At 40.5% G+C, this 14,109-nt stretch overlaps 1 protein-coding gene across 1 annotated transcript in view; it reads right to left on the reverse strand.

Annotated features, from left to right (window-relative positions):
- Positions 1–1,458: 1,458 nt before the first annotated feature.
- Positions 1,459–14,109, reverse strand: part of CTSO (cathepsin O) — a 24,829-nt gene continuing 12,178 nt past the window's right edge. Inside the window, exons 6-8 of the mRNA XM_049632350.1 lie at positions 6,636–6,799; positions 5,718–5,810; positions 1,459–3,327 (exon numbers count right to left, since the gene is read on the reverse strand). Coding sequence (XP_049488307.1) covers positions 3,293–3,327; positions 5,718–5,810; positions 6,636–6,799 — 292 coding nt within the window. The 3' untranslated portion in view covers positions 1,459–3,292. The remainder of the gene's footprint in view (positions 3,328–5,717; positions 5,811–6,635; positions 6,800–14,109) is intronic.

Genomic DNA, 14,109 nt, shown 5'->3' on the forward strand with positions numbered 1-14,109 from the left:
TCTGTCACCAAGATGCCTTGGAATCTTAGAATGAATGCTATTTGTAAAGGTTTATTCTTTTAACAGACTAAATGATTTGACTTAGCTCTTTTTATTTTTACTTCTTGGTGGGATTAAACTATAGAGTTGTAAGAGTTTTTTTTTTTTTTTCCAAAGGATATATTAGTAATTCTTAATGTAAAGTCAAAACAATTTATAATGCCAGTTTCTACCTGGGCTCCCATTCAAACTTGTTTCTAGTGTTAATGATAAGGATCCACTTCAAATTAAAAATTTTAAAGGGGATGCAGAGTGTGTATAAAGTTGTGTAATTTGGTATTCACTTTGAGATCTTTAGTATTTCCCTTTGTGAAATCACACCCAGGAACATATTGATGATTTTCATTGTGACTCCCAATTATTATGTGAAAATTTCATTGCTTTTCTTTTAGTCTCACTGGGTGAACTTCAAGTAGCTAGTTAGGGCTGGAGCATGGCACAGGCCCATGTAGAACAGCAGAGACTGAGGTGAAGAAGGTAGAAAAGGGGCTTCTTTGTGAAAAGTATTTAAAAGAGTTGGCATGTTATCTTTTTTTTTTTTTTTAACGTTTATTTTGAGACAGAGAGAGACAGAACATGAACGGGGGAGGGTCAGAGAGAGAGGGAGACACAGAATCCGAAACAGGCTCCAGGCTCTGAGCTGTCAGCACAGAACCTGACGCGGGGCTCGAACTCACGGACCTCAAGATCATGACCTGAGCCAAAGTCGGATGCTTAACTGACTGAGCCACCCAGGTGCCCCAAGAGTTGGCATGTTATCTTTTAGGCATTACAGAGCTCCCCAACTGTTTAAAGCAGGGGAATAACATGATAATAATGTCTCACAGAAATGCAAATCCAGGGAACACATGGTAAATCGATGATAATAACATCTGTCAGAATCACCTGGAGCACTAATTAAAACAAAGTGTTTCGTAAGTCCTCAAGTGGCTTCTGGTCTGGGGACTATACTTTGAGAACCCGTGTATTAAGGGACATGGGGTCTAGTAAGTAGACTACTGACTAGTGGAGATAAGACATTTCTAAAGAACATGCATCTAGGAAAGGATGGTAGAAATGGAGAGGAGGTAGGTGGTTAAGTGATGGGTTACTAAAGTGTAGCTGACCTGATTAAATATCTAAAATTTCCCTCACTGTGTTTGATTGGGTGATTACATAATGTTGATGATGTTAACCAAATAGAGACTCTAGGAGGTGCAGACATTATTTTTGTTTCATTTCGTTGTGTTTTGTTTTGTTTGTTCTTTGAAGGAGGGAAAGGGGAATAATTTTGGACACATTGAGGTTAAGGTATCTATGGAGAAAACCAAAAAATTGAATATACAGGTTTGGAGCCGAGAAAACATGTGAATGTAAAGCACATCAACACTGTGTTCACAAAAGGTAGGCCTTATGCTTATCAAAAGAGTCTTTTTCACCCAAAGTCAAATATAGGTTGTTTTATTATAAATGCCATCAAAATCCAGAACAGCTGAGAGGTATTATTCATTTTATAATTAAAAATCATTTAGTATTTGAAAAAGATGATCAGAAGAGCACTTATACAGAAGTCAGTAAATAAATACAAGCTAGACAAACCAGGACATGGTTCCTTTCTGACCTACTTGGCTAATGAAAATGTTAATCAGAATATCAATATTTTTCCTCCTGGAACGTTTCTATACCTGGGTCAACACATATTATTTTGAGATTGCTTTGGTTTGGTGTAAAACAAAGAAATACAGTGTTTTGTTTTGCTTTTTTCTTTTTCTAAGAAAGGGGATGGATAAATAAAGATCAAAAGTAAGAGGAAAATGAGGCGTCCTCATTTTTTTTTAATGCTTATTTATTTTGAGAGAGAGAGAGAGAGCACGTGTGAGCAGGGCAGGCACAGAGATAGAGGGGAAGAGAGGAAGGACCCCAAGCAGGCTCCTCATAGTCAGCACAGGCCCAGATGTGGGGCTTAAACTCACGAACGGCAAGATCGCGATCTTAGCTGAAATCAATCGGATGCTTAACCGACTGAGCCACCCAGGCACCCCCTCAATTTTTTTAGAGGTTGCTGTTACGTCTAAAATTCTGTTTTTGTTAAGATATTCCACCTTAGAAAGCAACCGTAAATTTCAGAAAAGAAAAGTTTGCATATGCAATATTGGATATGATTTTCTTATATTAATCCATTTAATACTATGTATTGTGCTTCTGTTCAAAGAGTAGATCAGCTCTTATGCCCTGAGGCTCTTACACTCCCACACACCCACACATAATGACTTTTGTAAGAGAGAACACCAGCATCAAGAACCAGGAACCAGGAGGAAGGCAGAGATGCACAAAAATGTGGTTCTAATGGGAATCTGGAAAAAATACGCAGAAGAGTGGGAAACCAGAGAGCCTAGGAAATTCAGTTTGGCTGATACCTCAGACTGATGGGATTAGGCTTTGAAAGGGGTGGTGCCTAGGAATGGTGGGAGGAACCGAAAGGTGAGATCCTGGTTTGATAAAGGCTTAGAAACAAATGGAGCCAAATAAATGGTTATAAAATAGTAAAAATAGGAGGCTTCTTTAGTCAGGGAAGTCAAGACACTAGGAAAATTTAGGAGTGGCACAGTAAAGAGTAAGAGAAAGAGAGTGGGAAAATGCATTGCTCCTCAACACAGGGAGAACAAACTAAGAAAAAAGACCCATTGGAATCCTATTGACAAAGTTTCCTAACAATAGTCTCTCAGACAATGCTACTTGAGTTTTTCCTACCATATAGCTGCCATATCGGTCCTTCAATTTCAATCTATTTCTCTGAAAAAGTGCCTTTCTCCTTTTGCTTCTTTCTACATGACCTTTCTACAGTTCAAGGGGTATGCCTCTTTTGTGGAGGTAAAGCAACTGGCATTTCAAAATCCTTAAGAAATTCCATCTCGGTGGGCTGTGAATTGTGAGAAGCACACCCCGTTTTAGTCTGGCTTTCTTCTATATAAGTGTAAGCTAAGGCTAGTGATTATATTCTACAAAGGAAAAGCAATTCCTATCCGTTCTTTAATCTTACTAGAAGTATATCATTAAAACAAGCAAACAAAAACAATAATCAAACCAGGTAAGTGTCTTCAAATTGAAGAAATTCTTTATTTGACCTTCATCCTAAAGTAGGCAACTCTTCCACAGATTACTTCCAGGCCACTGAGCTGATGGCCTACAGGCAAATAACACTGAGAATGAACTCTATGCTCCATTCCATTATGAACCTTCATTTTCGTAGTTGTCCCTTGATCTGCCCAACAAATCACACAAATACAGCAGAAACAGAATCTGCAATACCTAGAAAAAAAGAAATCATCAGTGCTAGTCTATTTCCTCCAAAAAATAATGGAATGATTGTAGCTGTTAGGATAAATATGGCAACTTCAAAAGAAGATATTAGAAGACATGACTAATATTTTTGTTTCAAGAAACTACAAAAAAACCCCAAAAGACTTATTACCTGAATAGATGAATATATCTGAAATCTTTATTGCACTCATATATATTGCTTAGAGGCAATACAATTATTTATAGGACTGTTTTAAAAATTTTTTTTTTCAACGTTTTTTATTTATTTTTGGGACAGAGAGAGACAGAGCATGAACGGGGGAGGGGCAGAGAGAGAGGGAGACACAGAATCGGAAACAGGCTCCAGGCTCCGAGCCATCGGCCCAGAGCCTGACGCGGGGCTCGAACTCACGGACCGCGAGATCGTGACCTGGCTGAAGTCGGACGCTTAACCGACTGCGCCACCCAGGCGCCCCGGACTGTTTTAAATACAATTTGAAAATTCAAACTTGGAACTTGCAAAAAATTTAAATAAATCACAAATGTGCTGTGCTTTCTTGGCACACAAGACCATACATCTCAATATCATGGCGAAAGCAATAAACAGTCCATTTGAAGACTGGATTTCAGTGTAATTAGCCAAGATTTAAAATCTCTTGGGGCCATGGGATGCTGTCTGTGTTATAACATCATTCATAAGAGAAATGTGATCATCACCAGGTATGGAACTTTCAGGAAATACTCATTTTCAGGAAGGATTTGGATCCCTGCATAATTACTAACCAGGCAAGCTTTGGAAAATCAAATTGGAAAACAGGTAGACAGGAGAAATTATTTCAACTCACCCTCAGTAGATGGGGGATGAAGAAGAGGTGTGTGTGGGGGGAGGGATACAGAGTCATAATGAGGCAATTATGAACCAATGTTGAATCATGTTCTTGCAACTCTCCTGCCAGAGCTCTGAAGCAGCCTAGATGCAAGCACCACCACTTTGACAGAGATCATTTATGTTTAGCAGCAGAAGTTCAATGAATGGCAGCAGTAATTTACCTGCAAGTTCCAAAAATGTGAAAGCCCCCGATGATGCTAAAAAGTGGAGGCCTGATTGGGTTGCTAGTGCTCTGGCTGGAAGATTTCTGTGAGGATCACTCTCCTTCATAAATAACTGAAGATAAATATTTTATTGGGGTGATAGAACAAATCATTGATTAACTCTCATGGATCCCACTTTATGCAACTATTGGCCAGTAGTCACTAGATTGAATCAAAATATAAACTGTCAAACTTTTCTGTACTCTCTTTTCTCAGTCTATCTGGAGGGTTCTACAACTTTTAAAAACCTGTATGCATGCTAGGAATCATTGTAATGAGAAATTAAATGATCACTTTCATATGTAATATAGTTTGGCTCAAACTTAATTCATAACTATGCTGATTTTCTAGATCAAAAACCTTAGAATATAGGTTTAAATATAGGTTTTTAGAATACAGCATAAAATACTAAACTAGCTGTTTTGATTTTGCTTGTAGTTAATTACCAAAAAAAAAAAAAAAATGTTATTCAGTAAGATAAGTATATTTGGTATTTGCTTTAGCCTCTCAATCCCAGTTCTTGTTTTGCTTGAATCTATAGGTGTGACAAGGGACATATTAAATCAGAGACCATCCTAATGCTCATATTTTCATACATTTTGATACAAAGAAAAAGTGATTCTTGATAATCCTTGATAATCCTTGAGCGAATATGATAATGCACAAGTTGAGAAAAATTCATACAGTTATGTAAAATAAATTAGAACTAGGTGATGTTTTTGGAGAATTTTGGACTCAAGTTGATTATTTATATGGTGTTTGAAGTTAACTTCAGTAAATTATTACACCATTTTATCATATTTTGCTCATTATATTTGTTTTCAGGGAAGTCTCTCCTCCTTTTCAAAATATGAACATATGCAATAGTGTCTCTTTTAAGAACACTATTTAATTAGGTTAATTGATTAATTTATTTTTGAGAGAGAGCAAGCACATGGGTGTGCATACGCATGAACAGGGGAGCGGCATAAGGAGGGGCAGAGGGAGGGAGGGAGGGAGAGGGAGAGAGAGAGAGAGAGAGAGAGAGAGAGAGAATCTTAAGCAAGCTCCAGGCCCAGCAAGGAGCCCCACATGGGGCTCGATCTCATGACCACGAGATCATGACCTGAGCTGAAATTGAGTCAGATGCTTAACTGACTGAGCCACCCAGGTGCCCCAATACTATTTTATTTGTAACAGTTGGCTAAAGAATGAAAATTATTACTGCAAAAGTATACTATAGACTGGACAGATATATAATTTTAATATAGTCAAAGTATCTTCCTGTGCATTTAGCCTGAAGTTTTAAACATCAATTCATGACTCACCACAAATATTGCCTCCCATTTTAACATGGGCATAGCCATCTACTCCCCATGAACTTCCCCATGAGTTCCGCACAATCCAATATGGAGGATTTCCTACAAGATATAAAATGGCAACAAGTTCTGAAAAACTCGGATTTTTTTGTGAATGCATGTTTATTTAAAGGCTAGTTCTGGATAAGTATAGTAGCTCTGAGCAAAAGATTAAAAATGTAATGTTATGCTAATATATACTAGCCAAGTAAATCGGAGCTGTAGTTAGTGTCACACTCTAATAATGGAAAAATACACGTTTGAATTTGGATAGCATGAAATGAAAACATACACGCAATTCCAGGGAATTAGGAAAAGGGGGGCGGGGGGGGAAGAACTGTTAGATATATATGATAAAATAATAAGCAGGTCTTTTTTCCCAACAAGTATTGTAAACATTCCAGGTGGAGAATGCACATTATTTAAATCAAGAATTATCATCGTTTTAACAAGGTATTAATTGATTGGGGGGGGGGGACATGACAGGGCATTTGTACCTGGAAGTCTACTGAAAAGCTGTAAAGGTCTTAGGAGGACTTAGAAATAGAACGACCAAATTTCAGCTTGATTGATTGAATGACTGATTGATTTTTAAATGTTTTTATTTATTTTTGAGAGAGAGAGAGAGAGAGTACTAGTGAGGGGTGGGCAGAGAGAGAGGGAGACACAGAATCCAAAGCAGGTTCCAGGCTCCGAGCTGTCAGCACAGAGCCCGATGCGGGGCTCAAACCCACAAACCATGAGATCATGACTTGAGCTGAAGTCGGATGCTTAACCGACTGAGCCATCCAGGCTCCCCGAAATTTCAGCATTTTAAAAATAATGGCGATCATTTGTTAATCAGAGTTCAGGCTGGAAAGTAACCAATCAAGTCTGTTCAGCACTTACCTATTTTATCAAACCCGGTTATGAGAACTGCATGATTTGCTTCTCCACTAGAGCAATGGTGCTGTATTATGCCTCCTAAATAGTCTTGCCAGCTCACTGCATCTACTACCACGACCAATGGGCCAAAGGTGACAAGTGCTTTTGCCATTTCATCTTCTTGGTCACTACCAAAAGAGGAAATATACAGTCAAGGAGGTGAGAGAGAGAACACAAGCAGGGGAGGAGCAGAAAGAGAGGGAGACTGAGAATCTCAAGCAGGCTCCATACCATCAGCCCAGAGCCCCATGCAGGGTTTGAATCCACAAACTGTGAGATCATGACCTGAGCCGAAATCAAGAGTCAGACACTTAACCGACTGAGCCACCCAGGTGCCCTAAGGAGGTTAGTTTTTGAGGTAAAGATATTTTATAATCTATTTAATCTGTACATGGTCAGGAGTAGATTTGGTTGCAATTACAGAAGATGTAAAGAACGGAAACTAGAAGAAGTCTGGGAGATCGACAGCCCAGGACTGCTATGAGGCTCCAAGATATTGGAAGTCAGCATCTTTCTAGATTCTTGTTCTGCCACGTGAGGTTCCCATTGCCAAGGTCAATTCGTGGTCCAAGGTGGCTGCTGGAGCTCTAGCCATTTAACGTATCTTTTAAACAGCAAAAAGGAGAAAGAAGTGCTACATTCCTGTCAAGAAGACTTCCAAAAAGTAACGTGCACATTGTGCATATGCCTATATGTATATGTATTGGCTAGTACTCAGTTACGGGTTAACTAAGTTTAGCTTCAGGGAAGATGGGAAGTGGAGTTTTGTAGCTAGCTAGAGCATCTAGTTCTAAGGGGATTCTTCTAACAAGGAAAGTGAGAAGACTGAATGCGCGGAGACATATCTCTGCCACACCATGTGACAATCAAGAAACTGACCAACTTCTGTTAACGGAATGCCAAATGCAGAAATCATAGGGGAGGGTTATCTCAAAGTGGCGACTGTCATTATGCAACAGAAGAGATGCCAAGGTGTCAGGAGAACTAGTACTAGATTGCAAAGACTGCAAAAGACATAGTTATTGCTCTCACACATGGACGTGTACTGATAAAGCCTAATGTTACACAACACTCAGCCGTCATCAATCTTGGAAGTATGTGATTAAACCATTATTTACACTTTTAAAGGTCAGCTTTGTGTGTGGACACTGAAACCAAGTCACTCGTATTTCAAGCCATTTAGATAGCATTTGGGAGTGTATTGCTACAGCAAGCTATGGTTGGATTTGTAGCTTGAAAGAATAAATAATCCATCATCATATCCAGCCGGAGATCAGTTTCTATCAAGGGGATATTTTGTCCACAGGTGGGGAAAAAATTGAGTGCATAAGAGCATTTATTGAGACAGAAACTACACATTCACTCTAAACATTTATCCATATTACCTGTTAACACGAAGATCTTTTTCTTGGAGATCTATAAGCAGTCAATCCTAATTTTTGCTACCGTAATAATAACTTGTATTCATTAATATTACCTTGGGACAGGTAGGGTATAGTCCGTGAAGTTCCACATAGCTAGGTTCAAATTCCAGCTACAGACTGGAGTCATTTCAGTCACACTGGAGTCCAGTGACTCCAGCAGGTGACTGAAGTCATCTATGTCGCAAATCAGTATAAGGATAAAATTGTAGGTATAAATTTTCTAGCATGCCTACACATAAATTATACTCTACATTTAAAATAAATCTTGCGGGGACTGTTCCGGAAGATGGCGGCGTAGGAGGACGCGGGGCTCACAGCGCGTCCTGCCGATCACTTAGATTCCACCTACACCTGCCTAAAGAACCCAGAAAACCGCCAGAGGATTAGCAGAAGGGAGTCTCCGGAGTCAAGCGCAGACTAGAGGCCCACGGAAGAGGGTAGGAAGGGCGGCGAGGCGGTGCGCGCTCCACGGACTGGCGGGAGGGAGCCGGGGCGGAGCGGCGGCTCGCCGGCCAAGCAGAGCCCCCGAGTCTGGCCGGCAAAAGCGGAGGGGCCGGACAGACTGTGTTCCGACAGCAAGCGCGACTTAGCGTCTGGGAGGTCATAAGTTAACAGCTCTGCTCGGAAAGCGGGAAGGCTGGAGGACAAAGGGAGGGAGAGCTGCTGAGCCCCCGGACGGCAGAGCTCAGCTTGGCGGGGAACAAAGGCGCCAGCGCCATCTCCCCCGCCCATCCCCCAGCCAAAATCCCAAAGGGAACCAGTTCCTGCCAGGGAACTTGCTCGCTCCGCGCAAACACCCAACTCTGTGCTTCTGCGGAGCCAAACCTCCGGCAGCGGATCTGACTCCCTCCCGCTGCCACAGGGCTCCTCCTGGAGTGGATCACCTAAGGAGAAGCGAGCTAAGCCTGCCCCTCCTGCCCCCGTGCACCTTGCCTACCCACCCCAGCTAATACGCCAGATCCCCAGCAACACAAGCCTGGCAGTGTGCAAGTAGCCCAGACGGGACACGCCACCCCACAGTGAATCCCGCCCCTAGGAGAGGGGAAGAGAAGGCACACACCAGTCTGACTGTGGCCCCAGCAGTGGGCTGGGGGCAGACATCGGGTCGGACTGCGGCCCCGCCCACTAACTCCAGTTATACACCACAGCACAGGGGAAGTGCACTGCGGGTCCTCACCACGCAAGGGACTCTCCAAAATGACCAAACGGAAGAATTCCCCTCAGAAGAATCTCCAGGAAATAACAACAGCTAATGAACTGATCAAAAAGGATTTAAATAATATAACAGAAAGTGAATTTAGAATAATAGTCATAAAATTAATCGCTGGGCTTGAAAACAGTATACAGGACAGCAGAGAATCTCTTGCCACAAAGATCGAGGGACTAAGGAACAGTCACGAGGAGTTGAAAAACGCTTTAAACGAAATGCAAAACAAAATGGAATCCACGATGGCTCGGCTTGAAGAGGCAGAGGAGAGAATAGGTGAACTAGAAGATAAAGTTATGGAGAAAGAGGAAGCTGAAAGAAAGAGAGATAAAAAAATCCAGGAGTATGAGGGGAAAATCAGAGAACTAAGTGATACACTAAAAAAAAATAATATACGCATAATTGGTATCCCAGAGGAGGAAGAGAGAGGGAAAGGTGCTGAAGGGGTACTTGAACAAATTATAGCTGAGAACTTCCCTGAACTGGGGAAGGAAAAAGGCATTGAAATCCAAGAGGCACAGAGAACTCCCTTCAGACGTAACTTGAATCGATCTTCTGCACGACATATCATAGTGAAACTGGCAAAATACAAGGATAAAGAGAAAATTCTGAAAGCAGCAAGGGATAAACGTGCCCTCACTTATAAAGGGAGACCTATAAGACTCGTGACTGATCTCTCCTTCGAAACTTGGCAGGCCAGAAAGGCTTGGCACGATATCTACAGTGTGCTAAACAGAAAAAATATGCAGCCGAGAATCCTTTATCCAGCAAGTCTGTCATTTAGAATAGAAGGAGAGATAAAGGTCTTCCCAAACAAACAAAAACTGAAGGAATTTGTCACCACGAAACCAGCCCTACAAGAGATCCTAAGGGGGATCCTGTGAGACAAAGTACCAGAGACATCACTACAAGCATAAAACATACAGACATCACAATGACTCTAAACCCATATCTTTCTATAATAACACTGAATGTAAATGGATTAAATGCGCCAACTAAAAGACATAGGGTATCAGAATGGATAAAAAAACAAGACCCATCTATTTGCTGTCTACAAGAGACTCATTTTAGATCTGAGGACACCTTTAGATTGAGAGTGAGGGGATGGAGAACTATTTATCATGCTCCTGGAAGCCAAAAGAAAGCTGGAGTAGCCATACTTATATCAGACAAACTAGACTTTAAATTAAAGGCTGTAACAAGAGATGAAGAAGGGCATTATATAATAATCACAGGGTCTATCCACCAGGAAGAGCTAACTATTATAAATGTCTATGCGCCAAATACCCGAGCCCCCAGATATATAAAACAATTACTCATAAACATAAGCAACCTTATTGATAAGAATGTGGTCATTGCAGGGGACTTTAACACCCCACTTACAGAAATGGATAGATCATCTAGACACACAGTCAATAAAGAAACAAGGGCCCTGAATGATACATTGGATCAGATGGACTTGACAGATATATTTAGAACTCTGCATCCCAAAGCAACAGAATATACTTTCTTCTCGAGTGCACATGGAACATTCTCCAAGATAGATCATATACTGGGTCACAAAACAGCCCTTCATAAGTTTACAAGAATTGAAATTATACCATGCATACTTTCAGACCACAATGCTATGAAGCTTGAAATCAACCACAGGAAAAAGTCTGGAAAACCTCCAAAAGCATGGAGGTTAAAGAACACCCTACTAACGAATGAGTGGGTCAACCAGGCAATTAGAGAAGAAATTAAAATATACATGGAAACAAACGAAAATGAAAATACAACAATCCAAACGCTTTGGGATGCAGCGAAGGCAGTCCTGAGAGGAAAATACATTGCAATCCAGGCCTATCTCAAGAAACAAGAAAAATCCCAAATACAAAATCTAACAGCACACCTAAAGGAAATAGAAGCAGAACAGCAAAGGCAGCCTAAACCCAGCAGAAGAAGAGAAATAATAAAGATCAGAGCAGAAATAAACAATATAGAATCTAAAAAAACTGTAGAGCAGATCAACGAAACCAAGAGTTGGTTTTTTGAAAAAATAAACAAAATTGACAAACCTCTAGCCAGGCTTCTCAAAAAGAAAAGGGAGATGACCCAAATAGATAAAATCATGAATGAAAATGGAATGATTACAACCAATCCCTCAGAGATACAAACAATTATCAGGGAATACTATGAAAAATTATATGCCAGCAAATTGGACAACCTGGAAGAAATGGACAAATTCCTAAACACCCACACTCTTCCAAAACTCAATCAGGAGGAAATAGAAAGCTTGAACAGACCCATAACCAGCGAAGAAATTGAATCGGTTATCAAAAATCTCCCAACAAATAAGAGCCCAGGACCAGATGGCTTCCCAGGGGAGTTCTACCAGACATTTAAAGCAGAGATAATACCTATCCTTCTCAAGCTATTCCAAGAAATAGAAAGGGAAGGAAAACTTCCAGACTCATTCTATGAAGCCAGTATTACTTTGATTCCTAAACCAGACAGAGACCCAGTAAAAAAAAGAGAACTACAGGCCAATATCCCTGATGAATATGGATGCAAAAATTCTTAATAAGATACTAGCAAATCGAATTCAACAGCATATAAAAAGAATTATTCACCATGATCAAGTGGGATTCATTCCTGGGATGCAGGGCTGGTTCAACATTCGCAAATCGATCAACGTGATACATCACATTAACAAAAAAAAAGAGAAGAACCATATGATCCTGTCAATCGATGCAGAAAAGGCCTTTGACAAAATCCAGCACCCTTTCTTAATAAAAACCCTTGAGAAAGTCGGGATAGAAGGAACATACTTAAAGATCATAAAGGCCATTTATGAAAAGCCCACAGCTAACATCATCCTCAATGGGGAAAAACTGAGAGCTTTTTCCCTGAGATCAGGAACACGACAGGGATGCCCACTCTCACCGCTGTTGTTTAATATAGTGCTGGAAGTTCTAGCATCAGCAATCAGACAACAAAAGGAAATCAAAGGCATCAAAATTGGCAAAGACGAAGTCAAGCTCTCGCTTTTTGCAGATGACATGATATTATACATGGAAAATCCGATAGACTCCACCAAAAGTCTGCTAGAACTGATACATGAATTCAGCAAAGTTGCAGGATACAAAATCAATGTGCAGAAATCAGTTGCATTCTTATACACTAACAATGAAGCAACAGAAAGACAAATGAAGAAACTGATCCCATTCACAATTGCACCAAGAAGCATAAAATACCTAGGAATAAATCTAACCAAAGATGTAAAAGATCTGTATGCTGAAAACTATAGAAAGCTTATGCAGGTAATTGAAGAAGATATAAAGAAATGGAAAGACATTCCCTGCTCATGGATTGGAAGAATAAATATTGTCAAAATGTCAATACTACCCAAAGCTATCTACACATTCAATGCAATCCCAATCAAAATTGCACCAGCATTCTTCTCGAAACTAGAACAAGCAATCCTAAAATTCATATGGAACCACAAAAGGCCCCGAATAGCCAAAGTAATTTTGAAGAAGAAGACCAAAGCAGGAGGCATCACAATCCCAGACTTTAGCCTCTACTACAAAGCTGTCATAATCAAGTCAGCATGGTATTGGCATAAAAACAGACACATAGACCAATGGAATAGAATAGAAACCCCAGAACTAGACCCACAAACGTATGGCCAACTCATCTTTGACAAAGCAGGAAAGAACATCCAATGGAAAAAAGACAGTCTCTTTAACAAATGGTGCTGGGAGAACTGGACAGCAACATGCAGAAGGTTGAAACTAGACCACTTTCTCACACCATTCACAAAAATAAACTCAAAATGGATAAAGGACCTGAATGTGAGACAGGAAACCATCAAAACCTTAGAGGAGAAAGCAGGAAAAGACCTCTCTGACCTCAGCCGTAGCAATCTCTTACTCGGCACATCCCCAAAGGCAAGGGAATTAAAAGCAAAAGTGAATTACTGGGACCTTATGAAGATAAAAAGCTTCTGCACAGCAAAGGAAACAACCAACAAAACTAAAAGGCAACCAACGGAATGGGAAAAGATATTTGCAAATGACACATCGGACAAAGGGCTAGTATCCAAAATCTATAAAGAGCTCATCAAACTCCACACTCGAAAAACAAATAACCCAGTGAAGAAATGGGCAGAAAACATGAATAGACACTTCTCTAAAGAAGACATCCGGATGGCCAACAGGCACATGAAAAGAAGTTCAACGTCGCTCCTTATCAGGGAAATACAAATCAAAACCACACTCAGATATCACCTCACGCCAGTCAGAGTGGCCAAAATGAAGAAATCAGGAGACTATAGATGCTGGAGAGGATGTGGAGAAACAGGAACCCTCTTGCACTGTTGGTGGGAATGCAAATTGGTGCAGCCGCTCTGGAAAGCAGTGTGGAGGTTCCTCAGAAAATTAAAAATAGACCTACCCTATGACCCAGCAATAGCACTGCTAGGAATTTATCCAAGGGATACAGGAGTACTGATGCATAGGGGCACCTGTACCCCAATGTTTATAGCGGCACTCTCAACAATAGCCAAATTATGGAAAGAGCCTAAATGTCCATCAACTGATGAATGGATAAAGAAATTGTGGTTTATATACACAATGGAATACTACGTGGCAATGAGAAAAAATGAAATATGGCCTTTTGTAGCAACATGGATGGAACTGGAGAGTGTGATGCTAAGTGAAATAAGCCATACAGAGAAAGACAGATACCATATGGTTTCACTCTTATGTGGATCCTGAGAAACATAACAGAAACCCATGGGGGAGGGGAAGGAAAAAAAAAAAAA

Source organism: Panthera uncia, chromosome B1, assembly GCF_023721935.1.
Source record: "Panthera uncia isolate 11264 chromosome B1, Puncia_PCG_1.0, whole genome shotgun sequence".
Lineage (NCBI taxonomy): Eukaryota > Metazoa > Chordata > Mammalia > Carnivora > Felidae > Panthera > Panthera uncia.